The following is a 16,959-nucleotide window of genomic DNA, read 5'->3' as shown; positions in this document are numbered from 1 at the left end:
TGATCGGATTTTGATCAGTTCCGGAAAATGGAGGATGTCTCCATGGAAGACAATATAATGGAATTTGGCAGACTATAGAAAAGGCTGCAGAAACACAATCTGGAATTTCCACAGTCTGTGTTGGCCTTTAAATTACTTGACTGTGCTAGAGTGAGCAACATGGATAGGCTCCTGATTTTGACAGGAGTTCAGTTTACTGATAGGATACCTTATTCGAACAGATGACAAAAGCTTTACAAAAGTTTCTGGGGAAACATTCGATTCCGATGGCTCTGATGACCCAAATAGGTCAGCCTGCAATAAGGCAGAATATGGAAGATACACTAGTAACAGGATGGCGAAATCGTATGGCTACGAACAGGGCTCAAGACTATAGACGGAGACCGAGACAAGGAAATTATGAAGACAGAAACCCAGTTAGAACCTACAATAGGAAGATGAACCCCAGAAATGCACAGGGCATGATAAATCGATGTTTTCGATGTGACTCAATACCATTATGCTTTCAACTGTCCAACTTGTTATGATAAGAGTGTTTGAAGCGACACATGACACGGAAGAGTCAGAAGAGGAAAAAGATAGTGACCAGAAAGAAGGCATTGTCCTATTGACAAGCAGTTTTACGCCGGTAATGAGGGTGTTAGTTGCAGAATCCTTCAACTGTGCTGTATTGGACAGTGGCTGCACATCTACTGTGTGTGGAATTGACTGGCTAAAATGTTACCTGGACTCTTTGAATGCTGAAAATCGTAACAAGGTTAAGGAATCTGAAAGTGCCAGAAGTTTCAGGTTTGGGGATGATAATACTCTGAAGTCGCTGAAAAGAGTGGTGACCCCTTGCAATATTGCCGGAGCTGAAAAATTTATCAAAGGATGCAGGGGTAAGGGATGACGACCAAACTAAACTGATAGAACAGGTTAGTGACCGCTGTGAAGTTTGTAGGAAGTACAGAAGGACACCACGACCGATAATAACCCTACCTTTGGCCAGGGATTTTAACGACATTGTGGCCATGGACCTTAAGATCTGGGATAAAGCAAATAATATATTATTTTGAATTTTGTAGATTTAGCAACCAGATTTAGTCAATCAACGATTGTACAAAGTAAAGAAAAGAGAGTAATCCTGGATCAAATCGTGGAAAAATGGATAGGGACAGGAATGGGTCCACCGGCAAAATTCCTTACGGACAATGGGGGAGAATTTGCTAAAGATGAGTTTAGGGATATGTGTGAAAGCATGAATATCAGAGTTATGAATACGGCTGCAGAAAGCCCGTTTAGTAATGGTGTCTGTGAAAGAAATCATGCTGTCATCGATGACATGCTTCGGAAACTTTTGGAATATCGACCAAATTGCAGGCTAAATTCAGCTTTAGCATGGGCAGTACATGCAAAGAATTCATTGCAAATGGTTGGGGGCTATGGTCCTTATCAATTAGTGTTTGGTAGAAATCCTAAAATTCTTTCCATTTTGGATGACCAGCCTCCAGCTTGGGAGGGGACTACAATTAGCTCTGGTTTTGCTGAACATTTAAATGCATTACATAGCAGTAGAAAAGCTTTTTTGGAAGCAGAAGTCTCTGAAAGAATTCGGAGAGCTTTAAGACATAACGTACGGCCATCAGATGCCATTTTTCAGCAAGGAGGCATGGTATACTGTAAGAGAGACAATTCTAATGAATGGAAAGGCCCAGGGAAGATCATAGGCATAGATGGCAAAACAATTATTTTGCAACATGGTAATCAAACTGTTAGGGTCCATTCATAAAGGATAATGAGTACAGATTACAAATTTTCAAATTTAGACAGAGCAAACCGACATGACAAGGAACCAGAGTCATCTGGTACGCATGTGTTACAGAACTATGAGGACCAATTAAATGATATAGACAGGGTTTCTGTGGAGGAACACAACACTTCTGGTGAATTAAAACAAGCCATTTTTCCAAAAGGGCAATTGCCAAAGGTTGTACAAAAGTGACATACTTGCCTGAAGGGTCTAGTCAATGGAAGGATGTAACTGTTATTAGTAGAGCAGGGAAGGCCACTGGAAAGTATAAACATTGGTTGAATGTACAGCATTCAGGGGAAGGAATGGATTGGGAAAACGAAGTTCAAAAATGGAGGGCACAGAAACGCAGTGCCAGTTCAGATAGTACATCGGATAGTGAACAGGTCCGCAGGAAAAGGTCGAGAACTATTGAAAGGTCATCCCACAGCAGAAGGGAAAGATCAAGCAGTAGCAGTACAGAACGAGATACCAGGCGGGAGAGGGGATGTAGTTTGTCAAGATCTCGGAACATGAGTAAAACTACGAATACTAATAGGAGTACAAGCCCACATGCACGTGAGATTTTGGTGGCTTCAAATAAATTAGATGAAAAAGTTATTAAAGAAGCTAAACAGCAAGGATTGCATAGTTGGAGTGAATTTGGGGTATACTCTGAAGTACCGGATAGGGGACAAAGAGCTCTATCCCACAGATGGATTTGCACGGAAAAGGTTCTTCCGGATGGAACTTATAAGGCAAAGGCCAGGCTTGTGGCAAGGGGATTTGAAGAAAACTTAGAAGATCAGGATTTAAGGGTAGATTAACCTACAGCAGGAAAGGTTATTTTAAAGATCATCTTGGCTCTATTAGCCACAAAGGAATGGGAATGCAAATCTATAGATATAAAAGCTGCCTTTTTGCAGGGGCATCAGCTCCAGAGACATTTTTCTCTGTCCTCCTAAAGAAGCAGCTAACACAGAAGGGGTATTCTGGAAGTTGAACAAATGTGTATATGGATTAAATGATGCATCTAGAGTCTGGTATCTTTCGGTAAGGTCAGTTTTGTTAAAGTTAGGCTGTTGCCAGTTGAAAGCAGATCCTGCAATGTTTTACTGGCACAATAAAGGAAATCTTTCTGGCATTTTTATGATGCATGTCGATAATTTTTTGTGGGGTGGGACTAGTGATTTTGAAGTTATTGTAATCGCTGGTTTGAGGAAAGAATTCAGGGTATTAGTCGTGGCCGAGTTTCACAAAAAGACGCAATGGTTTCAAAGATTGAAAAAGAGCAACTGCGAAGTTTAATTGGGCAACTGAACTGGTTAGGTAGACAGACTAGACCGGACGTGAGTTTTGATGTCTTCGAGTTGAGTACAAAAATGAATGATCCCAAAGTGGAAGACATAATAAGAGCAAATAAAGCGTTGGCCAAACTAAAAATGCAGGAGTGTGTTTTGAAGTTCCCGGTTTTAGGTGACCTTAGGCACTTGAAACTCATGGTTTATAGTGATGCGTCCTACGCAAATTTATGTGATGGGGTTTCAAGCGCAGGAGGTTTTATAATTTTCCTTTTGGGGAACAATGGTAAATGTTGCCTGCTTGTGTGGGAAACAAAGAAAATAAGGAGAGTGGTAAAAATCACTTTGGCTGCTGAGATGTTAAGCCTTGTAGAGGCGGTGGATATGGCCTTTTTATATAAGTATGATATTGACAGAAATTTTGGGATTCGGGGATTTGGGTAATATTGACTGTCAAATTGACAAGAAATCCCTGTGGGAAAATGTGCACTCTACAAAAAGTGTCAATGAAAAGAGGTTACGGATAGACATCGCAAGTTTGAAGCAGATGTTGGACAGAGGAGAAATAACAAAAATTAAATGGGTCGACAGGAGCTATCTACTGTCAGACCGTTTTACGAAAAGAGGGGCGAGTTCACAGAAACTTTTGGATATTGTTAATGAAGGGCGCTTGTTTCTGTGACTGTTTTTTTTTCTCTTTCCAAACAACAAAAAAAAAAGGGGGGACATCATGTGTGTTTTTGAGTTTCTTGAAATTTTGTTTTCACCTAATTATTTTTTTTCTCCAAGGAAGGGGAGACTTAAGTAATGGGTTAAGCGACATTGCAATTAGTTGTCTCATTTATATTAAGTATCCGTTAATTGACACTGATCTGTAAAGGGGCTTCAGGTGGCCTCTGTCAGGTGGCGTGTTAAGAGTTTTGAGCAGAGACTGTGGAAGTGAAATAAATAGTGTTTGGTGAAAAGGAACAAGAACTTTAGACTCTTCATATCACAGCAACTAAAATGGCTATCATGCTTGCCTTCATAGGACAGGTTGCAGAGTATAAAAGCTCAAAAATTATGTTACAGTTATATAGAATATAGAATGTTAGGCCACATTTGGAATATTGTGTCCAATTCTGGTCACCACACTACCAGAATGACGTGGAGGCTTTGGAGTGAGTACAGAAAAGGTTTACCAGGATGTTGCCTGGTATGGAGGGTATTAGCTACAAGGAGAGATTGAATAAACTGGGATTGTTCTCCCTTGAGAGACAGAGACTGAGGGAAACCTGATAGAAGTTTATAAAATTATTAAAGGTATAACTGTTGGAGGCTTTTTCCCAGGGCGGAATTGAAAATTACAAGCGGCCACAAGTTCAAGGTGAGGGGGGACAGGTTCAGTGGAGATTTGGGGGGGAAGTTTTTTACACCGGGTGGTGGCCTGGAATGCACTGCCAAGTGAGGTGGTACCCGCCTTTACCAATGCCTTTGGCAACCCGTTCCAGATGCTCACACTCTCTGTGTGAAAAAGCTCCCCCTCTGGTCTTTTGTATCTCTCCCCTCTCACCTTAAACCTATGCCCTCTAGTTCTAGACTCCTCTACCTTTGGGAAAAGATGTTGACTATCTACCTTATATATTCTCCTCATTATTTTATAAACCTCTATAAGATCACCCCTAAGCCACCTACGCTCCAGGGAAAAAAGTCCCAGCCAATCCAGCCTCTCCTTATACCTCAGACCATCAAGTCCTAGTGGCATCCTCGTAAATCTCTTTCTGCACTCTTTTTAGTTTTAACAATATCTTTCCTATAATAGGGTGTCTGGAACTGAACACAGTATTCCATGTGTGGTCTTAACAATATCTTGTACAACTTCAACAAGACGTCCCAATTCCTTTGATATTTTGATCAATAAAATCTTGCATGCTGAATGCCTTCTTCACCACCCTGTCCACCTGCGACCCCACCTTCAACCTATACTCCCAGATCTCTTTGTTCTGTAACTCTCCCCACCCCCCTACCATTAACTGAATAGGTCCTGTCCTGATTTGATCTACCAAAATGCATCACCTCACATTTATCTAAATTAAACTCCATCTGCCATTCATCGGTCCACTGGCCCAATTGGTCAAGATCCTGTTGTAATCTTATGTATAACCTTCTTCACTATCCACTATGCCACCAATCTTGGTGTCAGCTGCAAACTTACTAACCATGCCTCCTACATTCTCATCCAAATCATTAATATATCTAACAAATCACAGTGGACCCAGCACTGATCCCTGAGGCACACCGCTGGTCACAGGCCTCCAGTTTGAACCTCAACCCTCTACAATCACCCTTTGGCCTCGGCACAGGCATGGAGGGCCGAAGGGCCTGTTCCTGTGCTGTACTTTTCTTTGTTCTTTGTTCTATCTCCACCTCGGCCCCGTTGATGCTGACAGGGGTGTGTACAGTACTTTGCTTTCTGAAGTCAAATGACCAGCTCTTTAGTTTTACTGGCGTTGAGCGATAGATTGACAGAGGGGCTGCGGGGGGGGGGTCCACTCTGAGGTAGAGAGTGGATGTCAAAGGGTTGTGATAGGGGTGGGGGGCAAGGCAGTGAGGAGTTGAGAGAGGAATGGGTGTTGATGAGGGACCAGGAATGGGTTGTTGAGTAGTCATAGGGGCAATGTGCAGGTGACCAGGGTTAGGAGGGAAGAGGTGAGGGGCCAGCAGAGGATTGACAAATGCTGTAGAGGGTCAAAGAACAGGAGGCAGCGAGAAGTCAGATTTTTAAAAATTCATTCATGGGATGTGGGTGTCACTCATTTATTTCCCATCCCTAATTAACCTTGAGAAGTTAGGTGAGCTGCATTCTTGAATCACTGCAGTCAGTACACCCACAGCGCTGTTAGGGAGTTCTAGGATTTTGCCCAGGGACGGTGAAGGAATAGCGATATATTTCCAAGTCAGGATGGTAAGTGGACCCCTTGTACCCACTCTTCTGAGCCCTCACTTTCTGCTTCATTTGACCTCCAGTTCTTCCAAGCAGCTGCCTGCTTGATTCGGCAAGGCAGCAGCAGCAGTTCCCAACATGCTTGCCTGCCTTTGCTGCTGATGCAAAACAGGCAGTCCCTGCTCCTCAGGGTGCTCAGAGCCTCAAAGCAGGCGCAGAGTTCCAGATGATAGTGCTCCCATGTGCCAGCCACGGCACGGTAGCACAGTGGTTAGCACTCGAGGGACTCGAGTTCGATTCCTGGCTTGGGTCACTGCCTGTGTGGAGTCTGCACGTTCTACCCGTGTCTGCGTGGGTTTCCTTCGGGTGCTCCAGTTTCCTCCCACAAGTCCCAAAAGATGTGCTTGTTCGGTGAATTGGATATTCTGAATTCTCCCTCAGTGTACCCGAACAGGCGCTGGAGTGTGGCGACTGGGTTTTTTTTGCATGAACTTCATTGTAGTGTTAATGTAAACCTACTTGTGACACTAAAAGATTATTATTATTACATTCATAACATGCAATTGCCAGGCAATGACCACCTCCAAGAAGAGAGAATCGAACCATCTCCCCTTGACATTCAATGGCAATACCATTGCTGAACTCCCCGTATCTACATTCTGATGGTTACCATTGACCAAAAACTGAATTGGACCAGCCAGAAAAATATTGTGGCTGCAGGACTAGATCCATGGCTAGGAATTCTGTAGTGCTAACTCGCCTCCTCTCTCTGCAAAATCTGCCCACATTCTTCAAGGTACAAGTCAGGAATGTGATAGTATACTCTCCACTTGCATGGATGAGTGTAGCTCCAACAGCAGTCAAGAGGCTCGACCCCTCCACCACTAGTCCACCACAGTCAAAAATAGAGTTGTGGTGAATGGCTGTTTTTTGGACTGAAGGGAGGCAGAAACAAGTTACCCAAGATTCCGTATTCGGATCACTCTGCTTTTCATATATATCAGTGACCACAAATCTGTCAATACAGTTTTGAAATTTGCAGGTGAGAAGTATAAATGTAGTAGACAGTAATAAAAATAATAATACATTCAATAGAACATAGAGGGATGGGTGTAATAGGCAGATGCATAGTCAACAAAATTGAATGCAGTAAAATGTGAGGTGATATATTTTGGTTAGGATTTGGAATACACAGTCTTGACACGGTATGGGACACAGATTCAACTGTAGCCGTTAAAAGATAATTAGTAAAATTTGTTGAGAAAAAATTGCAGGAAGGGATATGAGAAAAATGTGGGGGAGTGAGACTAACTGGATTGCTCTTCAAAGAACCAGTGAAGACTTGATGGCCTGAATGGCCTCCTGTGCTGCGCTATTCTAGGATCCTCTACTCCCACATGCTCTCCCTCACCCCGATTTTTCATTGCATAAATGGAACTAAGTCAGATTAATACTAGTTTGCCATAAAATGTTTTCTATTAAGTAGCCTCTGCAAAACTTCTGTACAAAAGGTAGCATTCCTGTAATTGTTTCTAACCACATTAAAGTCTTTTAGAACGTTTGAAGTTCTCTTTAATCAGCACCCAGAATGCTGAAAGTTATGCTTCTTGGTTAAATAATTTTGTGACTAAATGTTCTTCAGTACTTTCCTGGCTCTTTAAAAAAGAAAAAAAATGCAATTTTTAATTTGTTAAGTCTTTTTTTGGGGGTGGGGGGGGGGGGTGCTGCAATATCTCAGCATTATCATTGTAATCAGAAAATGTATTTAACAAGATTAAACAAGATTTTTCTGGATTTAGGATTTTCCACATTCAACAGATATTGAATTAGGAAAAGGAGTAGGCCATTCAGCCTCAAACACATTACTCCATTCAGTTAGATCATGACTGATCTGTAACTCTAATCTATTTACCTACCGTTGATTGATATTGTTAATGTTTAAAGATAAATTTGAATACTTAGGTTTTTTTCTGTTATTTGCTATGTCACAAGATTTCATGTCTTTGAACAAATACAAACTTTATATAAGAAAACTTAAAGAAAGCAACTACTGCAAATTTAACACTGTGGCTAGATTTTAAGGTTTACAATTCGGGAATGCTACCACCCCTTGAACATGTAATATTCAGCATGATAATGGTGAGTCATGAACCTGATGCCAACATGTATTTTTCCCATAGTACGGTAAGTGAGCAGGTGCCAAAGTCTGCAGCCCACCCAATATTTTTAAAAGAATCATTCATGAGAAACTGAGGTTGTTAAAAAACCACTTGACCCTAATATTACGCTGACCATGCCATAATATGTTTGGGGTAGACAGGCGGGCATGAGTGGGGAGGCTGCATTTTCGCCATCTGATGTAAACAAAAGTGGTAAGAAAGGGGTTTACATTCTTTCTGGGGTGTTCTGTGCACATCAGGGGCATCCTTTCTCCAAATGATACCTTGTTCCTCCCCATCCAAAACTCCCGGACTTGCCAGAGTCCGGGTCCTCCGTTCCACATTGTGGGACTGCATGCAGACCCAGCAGCACCCACCACTAAGTCATGGCACTGCCGGGGCATCTACAGCTGGGTGGGAGCTCGCCCGACTGAGAGGGGCGGAAGTTCCAGTCATTACCTGTTTAAGTCTCTCGGAGCACATTATTGTTGCTCTATGGCTTTTTTTGTGGGGGGGGGGGGGGAGGCAAGGTAAATCGTTCTGCCCTACCCACAAAATTCAGCCATATAGTTTATAACTACTTATGCCATGAATCTACTTATACTTGCCTCAAGTTGAGTTCCCTAATATTGCAAAGTCTTGAACATCCGTTCACTTCTCCATGGGTCAACTCAAAGATATGCCATAACCCTCCAGAATTCACTTCAATTTCTCCTCAACTTCCCAGTCTGGTATTGGACTTCGAGTTGTTTCTCCTTGTGAGGATTCCACTGCCACCTTCGACTTTGGACTGAAAGTTTGCTTTTCCTGCATCTGCTCCCACAGTTTCTTTACAGCTCTTTTGAGGCCAGTTGCTCAAGCCAACTGTGTTTTGCCTTTCACTGTGATTTCTTCCGCAAGCTTCAAGCTAGGTAAATATTCCAGTTTCTTTTCCTCTCAATTCCAACTGAGTTCCTACACCAAACCAAATATGCAACTGACTTCTGTGAGAAACTCCCAGATAAATTAAACATGAGACCTTCTAACTCCCACATCATATCACCATGACAAGGTGCCATGCTTTTGGATGTTCTAAATCAGAAATGCAAAGTAATTATCTTACCCCCAAAACACATTTTGATTTTGTCATGCCCATGAGTAATTTATATCTCTAATGAATTTTTTTGCCCATTCTCCATACTTGCTGGATCCATTAAGAAACCCCACATGTTTATCAATTGCCTCTAGCCTTCTATATGGGAACTGTGGTAGTATGCATTAGGGGTCATGTGGGACTGTGAAGCCGTGATGTCATTGGCTGACAGATCCCGGGTCCTGGTTGGCTGTTGATCTCTAGCCCCGCCCTGAAGGCGGAGTATAAGAACCAGGAATTCTCCCCGCAGCTCCAGTCTGTTGCTGAACTGCGGGGAACGAGTCAAGCTTAATAAAGCCTCATCGACTTCACCTCTATTCGTCTCTCGGGAGTCTTTGTGCGCTACAATTTATTAAGCGTGCTTAAAGGACTATGGAGCTCAGGATCGTCCCGGAATGCCTGAGGATCAGCCCCCACGCAGTGAACTCAGCAGCAGTTTTTAAACACTGGCAGACTTGTTTCGAAGCCTACCTCCGAACAGCCCCCGGCCGGGTCACAGAAGACCAGAAACTACAGGTCCTGCACTCGAGGGTAGGCCTGGAAATTTACCCTCTCATAGAAGACGCAGAGGATTTCCAGACGGCGTTTGCAGCACTAAAGAGCATCTATGTTCGCCCAGTGAACCAGATCTATGCACGCTACCAACTCGCAACGAGACGGCAAAGTCCCGGAGAATCGCTAGACGAATTCTACGCCGCGCTGCTAATTTGGGGACGGGCCTGCAGCTGCCCGCCGGTAAACGCGATTGAACACACGGACATGTTAATTCGCGATGCGTTTGTGGCTGGTATGAACTCTCCCCAAATCCGCCAAAGACTTTTAGAAAAAGAGTCGCTAGGACTCTCAGAGGCACGGGCCCTTGCAGCCTCACTAGATGTGGCCGCGCGAAACGCCCGCGCCTACGGCCCCGACAGCACGGCAGCCCCTTGGGCTCCGTGGACCCCCGTCGCGACAAACCCCCCCCCCCCCCCACAGGCTTGCGTGGTTCAGACGCCAAGTCGTCCCGGAGGAGCCCGCTGCTATTTCTGCAGCCAGGCGAAACACCCCCGGCAGCGCTGCCCGGCCCGCGCAGCGATTTGCAAGAGCTGCGGGAAAAAGGGCCATTTCGCGGCTGTGTGCCGGTCCCGGGGGGTCGCCGCTGTCCCTGGAGAAGAAGGAGTCCTGCGCGTTCCAAACGCTCCCCAACCCCCCCAGCGCGCCATGTGCGACCCGGAGGCGCCGCCATTTTGGGTCCCGGCCACCACGAGGGGAGGAGAGGCGCCGCCATCTTGGGACCCCCCAGCCATGTGCGATGCATGGGGTGGCCTTTTTGTTCACTCCGCCGCCATCTTGGACGGCAACAATGGACCCCAGCATCGACGGCTCCACGGGGTTCGAGGAAGACGCTGAAGCACTACGACCACGTCTGGCCTCAATGACGCTGGACCAAGCACGGCCCCGGACCCTCACTGCTCAAAAGCCCTAAAACGCTGCCTGGGGTTCTTTTCATATTACGCCCAGTGGGTCCCCCAGTTCGCAGACAAGGCCCGCCCCCTAATACAGACCACGACCTTCCCTCTGTCGACAGAGGCTTGCCAGGCCTTCAGCCGCATCAAAGCGGATATCGCAAAGGCCACGATGCGCGCCATCGACGAGTCCCTCCCCTTCCAGGTCGAGAGCGACGCCTCCGATGTAGCTCTACCGGCCACCCTTAACCAAGTGGGCAGACCCGTGGCCTTTTTCTCCCGAACCCTCCACGCCTCAGAAATCCGCCACTCCTCAGTGGAAAAGGAAGCCCAAGCCATAGTGGAAGCTATGCGACATTGGAGGCATTACCTGGCCGGCAGGAGATTCACTCTCCTCACTGACCAACGGTCGGTAGCTTTCATGTTCGATAATGCACAGCGGGGCAAAATTGAAAATGACAAGATCTTAAGGTGGAAGATCGAGCTCTCCACCTTCAACTATGAGATCTTGTACCGTCCCGGAAAGCTGAACGAGCCGTCCAATGCCTTATCCCGCGGCACATGTGCCAACGCACAAATTAACCGTCTCCAAACCCTCCACGAGGACCTCTGCCACCCGGGGGTCACTCGGTTCTACCATTTTATAAAGTCCCGCAACCTCCCCTACTCCGTGGAGGAGGTCCGTACAGTCACAAGGAACTGCCACATCTGCGCAGAGTGCAAACCGCATTTTTTCAGGCCGGATAGTGCGCACCTGATCAAGGCTTCCCGTCCCTTTGAACGCCTCAGCCTGGATTTCAAAGGGCCCCTCCCCTCCACCGACCGCAACACATACTCCCTGAACGTGGTGGACGAGTACTCTCGTTTCCCCTTCGCCATCCCCTGCCCTGACATGACAGCGGCCACAGTCATTAAAGCCCTTAGCACCATATTCACACTGTTCGGTTGCCCCGCATACGTCCATAGCGACAGGGGGTCCTCCTTCATGAGTGACGAGCTGCGCCAGTTCCTGCTCAGCAAGGGTATAGCCTCGAGCAGGACGACCAGCTACAACCCCCGAGGGAACGGGCAAGTAGAGAGGGAGAACGGCACGGTCTGGAAGACCGTCCTACTGGCCCTACGGTCCAGGGATCGCCCAGTTTCACGGTGGCAGGAGGTCCTCCCGGACGCCCTCCACTCCATCCGGTCGCTACTGTGTACCACCACTAACCAAATGCCTCATGAGCGCCTCCTTGTCTTCCCCAGGAAGTCCTCCTCTGGAACATCGCTGCCGACCTGGCTGGCGGCCCCAGGACCCATCTTGCTCCGGAAACATGTGCGGACGCACAAGTCGGACCTGTTGGTCGAGAGGGTTCACCTCCTCCACGCGAACCCGCAGTACGCCTACGTGGAGTACCCCGACGGCCGACAGGACACGGTCTCCCTGCGAGATCTGGCGCCCGCCGGCAACACACACACCCCCTCGACACCAATCACCCCCTCCCTGCCACCGGCGCACCCCGCGACAGCCCCCTTCCCGGGAGGATCGGTCCTCCTCCCAGGACCGACCAGAAGTGAAGCTGAAGCAGAAACCGTAAAGATCCCGGAGGCGACAACACTGGAACAAGCACCACCACCACCGGGGCTGAGGCGATCGACAAGGACAACCAGACCGCCCGCCCGACTCGTGGCATCGGTGTAACACTAGAATGTTGTGGACTTTAACGAGAATGTTGTTTTTTTCCTTTTCCCTCTTACGAATACTGTAAATAGTTCAAAACAAAAAACCCTGTACATAGCCCAGTGTAGGGCACTGTAATGACATGCAAAAGTTTTTTTCCTCCCAGGACCAGCCTTGTAAACCCCTACCACCATGCGAAGCACCACCCCGCCGGGTTCATTTTTAACAAGGGGTGAATGTGGTAGTATGCATTAGGGGTCATGTGGGACTGTGAAGCCGTGATGTCATTGGCTGACAGATCCCGGGTCCTGGTTGGCTGTTGATCTCTAGCTCCGCCCTGAAGGCGGAGTATAAGAACCAGGAATTCTCCCCGCAGCTCCAGTCTGTTGCTGAACTGCGGGGAACGAGTCACGCTTAATAAAGCCTCATCGACTTCACCTCTATTCGTCTCTCGGGAGTCTTTGTGCGCTACAGGAACTACATAAATAATTTTAATATTATATTGAGGGGCACATGGTGATGCAGTGGTTAGCACTGCTGCCTCACACGCCGAGGAGCCGGATTCGATCCCAGCACCTGGTCACTGTCCATGTGGAGTTTGCATATTCTCCCCGTGTCTGCGTGGGTCTCACATCCACAACCCAAAAAGATGTGCAGGGTAGGTGAATTGGCCATGCTAAATTGCCCCTTCATTGGAAAATAAAAAAATTGGGTACTCTCAATTTATTAAATAAAGAAGAAAATATATTTTATTGCGACAAGTGTAGGCATTCTGTCTTTACCAAGAGGTCCAGAGATTGGTCATCCATTGTTGAATTTTTTTCATATTTCTAAGTCTGACTTTGTGAGAGAAACACGGGGCGGGACTCTCTGATCCTGAGGCTAAGTGTTGACGCCGTCGCATTTCACGATGGTGTCAACATGCCCTCAGGAGCAGCAATTCTGACCCCTACAGGCGGCAAGCACCACACTGGAGTGACCCATGGCGCTCCAGCTGCCGATGCCAGCGTCAAATGAGCGCCGCGGGTCTGCGCATGCGCATTGTGACCAGCGGCAATGTGCAGTGACTCCATTCTCCGCGCTGGCCCCGACGTAATATTGTGTAGGGCTATAAGGGCCGGTGCAGAGCCAAAGAGGCCCCCAGCTCGAGAGGCCGGCCCGCCGATCGGTAGGCCTCGATCGCGGGCCAGGCCACAGCGGAGGCCCCCCCCAGTGTCAGACATGCCCCCCCCCCCCCACCACCACCACCAGGCCGCCCCCGGGTGCATGCATGCTGAGGTCCCGCCGGGTAAGACCACACGTGGACGCCGCCGGCGGGACTCGGATTTTTTGTGCGGCCACTCGACCCATCCCGGGAGGAGAATCGCTGCCGGGGGTGTGGGGTGTGGCGATTCACGCCAGGCCCCATGATTCTCCGGCCTGGCGTGGGCTAAAAGCATCCCGCCCAGGTTACCTTTTAACCGTAATTAACCCTGGATTGTTTGATTTGCTTTTACATTAGGGCTGTTCTCAATTCCTAAATGAGATTTTTAGAAAAAGAGCCAAGACTCGAGAACTTCTGCATACTAAAATTGGATCCAATTCAAAATTCAGTTTGGGGGCGAGAATTGTTATGAACGTTATGCCCTTATTCAAAAAGGGGGAGGGAGGCAGAATGTGGGATATTACAGACCTGTTAGTCTCACACTAGTGTTCTGGAATTAAACAAAGGAAATTACATAGGCTTAAGGGCACATTTGGCCCGTATAGACTGGGCAGGAAGACTAAAAGGTAGGACAGCTGATGAGCGGTGGCAGTTTAAGGAGATACTCAATTCCTCGCAACTAAAATATATCCCAGTGAGGAAGAAAGGTGGGAAGAGGGATAAAAAAAGATCCATGGCTCAACAAGGAGGTCAAGGACAAAAACTAAATTCTATCATATTGCAAAGGTCAGTGGCAGTCTGGAAGACTGGGAAACTTTCAAACATAAACTAAAGGATTCTAAGAAAGTAATAAAAAGAGCTAAAGTAAATTACAAAAAAAAACTAGCACAAAATATCAAAAAGGATAGCAAGAGCTTCTACAGGTACACAAAAGGTACATAAAAGAGAAGAGAGTCACTAAGGTGAATGTTGGGCCCTTGGAAGATGAAACTGGTGAGTTAATAGTGGGGAACACAGAAATGACAGAGATGTTAAATAAATACTTTGCCTCAGTTTTCACAGTGGAGGACACTAGTACCATTCCTATAGGAACGGGCAATTCAGAGGCAATAGAGAAAGGGTGGAACTTGGAACAATCAGCATCAATAAGGAAACGGTACTCAACAATCTCTTGGGATTGAGGGCAGACATGTCCCCAGGGCCTGATGGCCTACATCCTAGGGTGTTGAAGGAAGTGGCAGCAGAGATAGTGGATCCATTGGTTATAATATTCCAGTTATGATATTCCAAAATTCCATTGACATGGGAAAGATTCCACTGGATTGGAAAAATGTTAACATTATGCTCTTATTCAAAAAGGGAGGGAGGCAGAATGTGGGAAATTACAGACCTGTTAGTTTAACATTTGTTGTTGGAAAATTGTTAGAATCATTTATCAAGGACGTAATATCAGGACATTTATGAAGCCCAAAGCGCTATCCATCAGAGTCAGCATGGTTTTATGAAGGGCAAATCATGTTTGATTAATTTGCTTGAGTTCTTCGAAGATGTAACAAGCAAAGGTGGATAATGGGGAACCTGGAGATGTAGTATATCTGGACTTCCAAAAGGCGTTTGATAAGGTGCCGCACAGAAGGTTAATTCACAAGGTGAGATCACATGGGATTAGGGGTAATTTATTAGCTTTGATAGCAGACTGACTGACGGACAGGAGACTGAGATGAATGGGTCTTTTTCTAGATGGCACGATGTGACTAGTGGGGTTCGGTCCTTGGGCCCAGCTATTTACAATCTATATTAACGACTTGGATACAGGGATAGAAGGTTCTATGGCCAAATCCGCAGATAACAGAAAAATAGGTGGAGCAATAAGTTGCTCCAATGTAGAGAGATCTGGGTGTCCTTGTGCATGACCCACAGAAAATGAGCATGCAGGTGCAGCAGATAATATGAAAAGCAAATGGAATGTTGGCATTTGTAGCAAAAGGAATTGAGTATAAAGGTAAACTATACAAGGCATTGGTAAGACCGCACCTGGAGTATTGTGACAATTAGTCCCCTTATTTGAGGAAAGATGTAGGGGCATTGAGGCAGTTCAGAGGAGGTTCACTAGATTGATTCCAGAGCTGAGAGGTTTTCCATATGAGGAGTGATTGAACAGTTTAGGCCTATACTCTCTCAAGTTTATGAGAATGAGGGGGGTCAAATTAAGGTACACAAAATGCTACAAGGTATGGATAACGTATATGTGGAGCAGATGCCTTCTTTGTGGGGCATTCTAAAATGAGAGGTCATAATCTTAGAATAAGAGGTAGAAAATTTATAACAGATTTGAGGAGAAACTAATTCTCGCAAAGGGTTGTGAATCTGTGGAATTTGCTACCCCAGAGTGTAGTGGATAAAGGCACTGAGTAAATTTAAGGAGGAGTTAGACAATTTTTTAATTGGTAATGGGTTGAAGGGCTATGGAGAACGGGCAGGAAAATGGAGTTGAGGCCAGGATGGGATCAGCCATGATTAAAGGTGTGAGGCTCGGGAGGCCAAGTTGCCTACTCCTAGGTCATATGTTCCAAGGAGAAGATGCTCTGGCTGATTTTGCAATCCAGCTCTTGGTCTGTAGCATTGTAGGTAACAGATGAGGAACATATCAGAATGAGGATCAGACTCGGTGGGCTGCATGACCTAATTTTGCTCCGATATATTATGAACAACTGCATTTTGTGTTTTCAAATTAGGTTTGTTTAGAAAACTGCAAATTAATTTAAATAGCTCCACCATAATAAATTGTTTCATTTCTTTCCAATCTGTAGCAACTTTAACAAGCTATTCAGAAAATGTGGAACGTACTAAGTATGGCGGAGAAAGTAGTAAGGAATCAAGTTCCAGGACAAACGTTAAGCCATGGCATGCTCAAAAATCTGCCTTGGATTCCTGCCTGTATCGAGTGGATGAAAATATATCTGGCTCCACATTCAGCCTGAATAAATTCCCAGAGAGAAACCTGGAGACCGTCTCATCTCAGTCTGTCCACTCTATCCCTCTCTACCTGATGCCTCGACCAAATTCTGTAGCAGGTAAGAATATAGATCTGTTTGTAATAACATATTCATAAAATTCAAGTCGTGACTGTTAGTCACTTATTGTGACTATCGGTACTTTTACTGTGTCTGAGTATGATTTTGTAAGGTTGTACTCCTGGTGCAGAATCTTTCCTTCCAGGATCCAAGGGTAGTATTTACTGAAGGTGACAGGAGTCTTGACCGCCATCTGGAGAGCCAGTGAAAACCCTCTTTTAGCGAAGGCATGTCATACTAAGTGCCACCAGGCCCTTAACTGGACAATTAGAGACTGACAGCTCTGTTGAATAGCAATGTCACCGGAGAGGCAGTGGCTGCTGGTGGTGCACCCACTGGAAACCTACTAT

At 46.1% G+C, this 16,959-nt stretch overlaps 1 protein-coding gene across 19 annotated transcripts in view; it reads left to right on the top strand.

Annotated features, from left to right (window-relative positions):
- tanc2a (tetratricopeptide repeat, ankyrin repeat and coiled-coil containing 2a) overlaps positions 1-16,959 on the top strand; it is a 1,428,811-nt gene that overhangs the window by 914,921 nt on the left and 496,931 nt on the right. For all 19 annotated transcript variants that reach the window (XR_011937462.1, XM_072486954.1, XM_072486971.1 and 16 more), the window contains one exon: positions 16,346-16,609. Coding sequence is in view for 18 of the 19 variants with exons in the window: in XM_072486954.1 (XP_072343055.1) it covers positions 16,346-16,609 (264 nt within the window). In the remaining variant the exon portion in view is untranslated. The remainder of the gene's footprint in view (positions 1-16,345; positions 16,610-16,959) is intronic.

This window comes from Scyliorhinus torazame, chromosome 21 (genome assembly GCF_047496885.1).
Source record: "Scyliorhinus torazame isolate Kashiwa2021f chromosome 21, sScyTor2.1, whole genome shotgun sequence".
Taxonomy (NCBI): domain Eukaryota; kingdom Metazoa; phylum Chordata; class Chondrichthyes; order Carcharhiniformes; family Scyliorhinidae; genus Scyliorhinus; species Scyliorhinus torazame.
The sequence above is the reverse complement of the archived record's forward strand: the minus strand, read 5'-3'. Positions and strand labels throughout refer to the sequence as shown.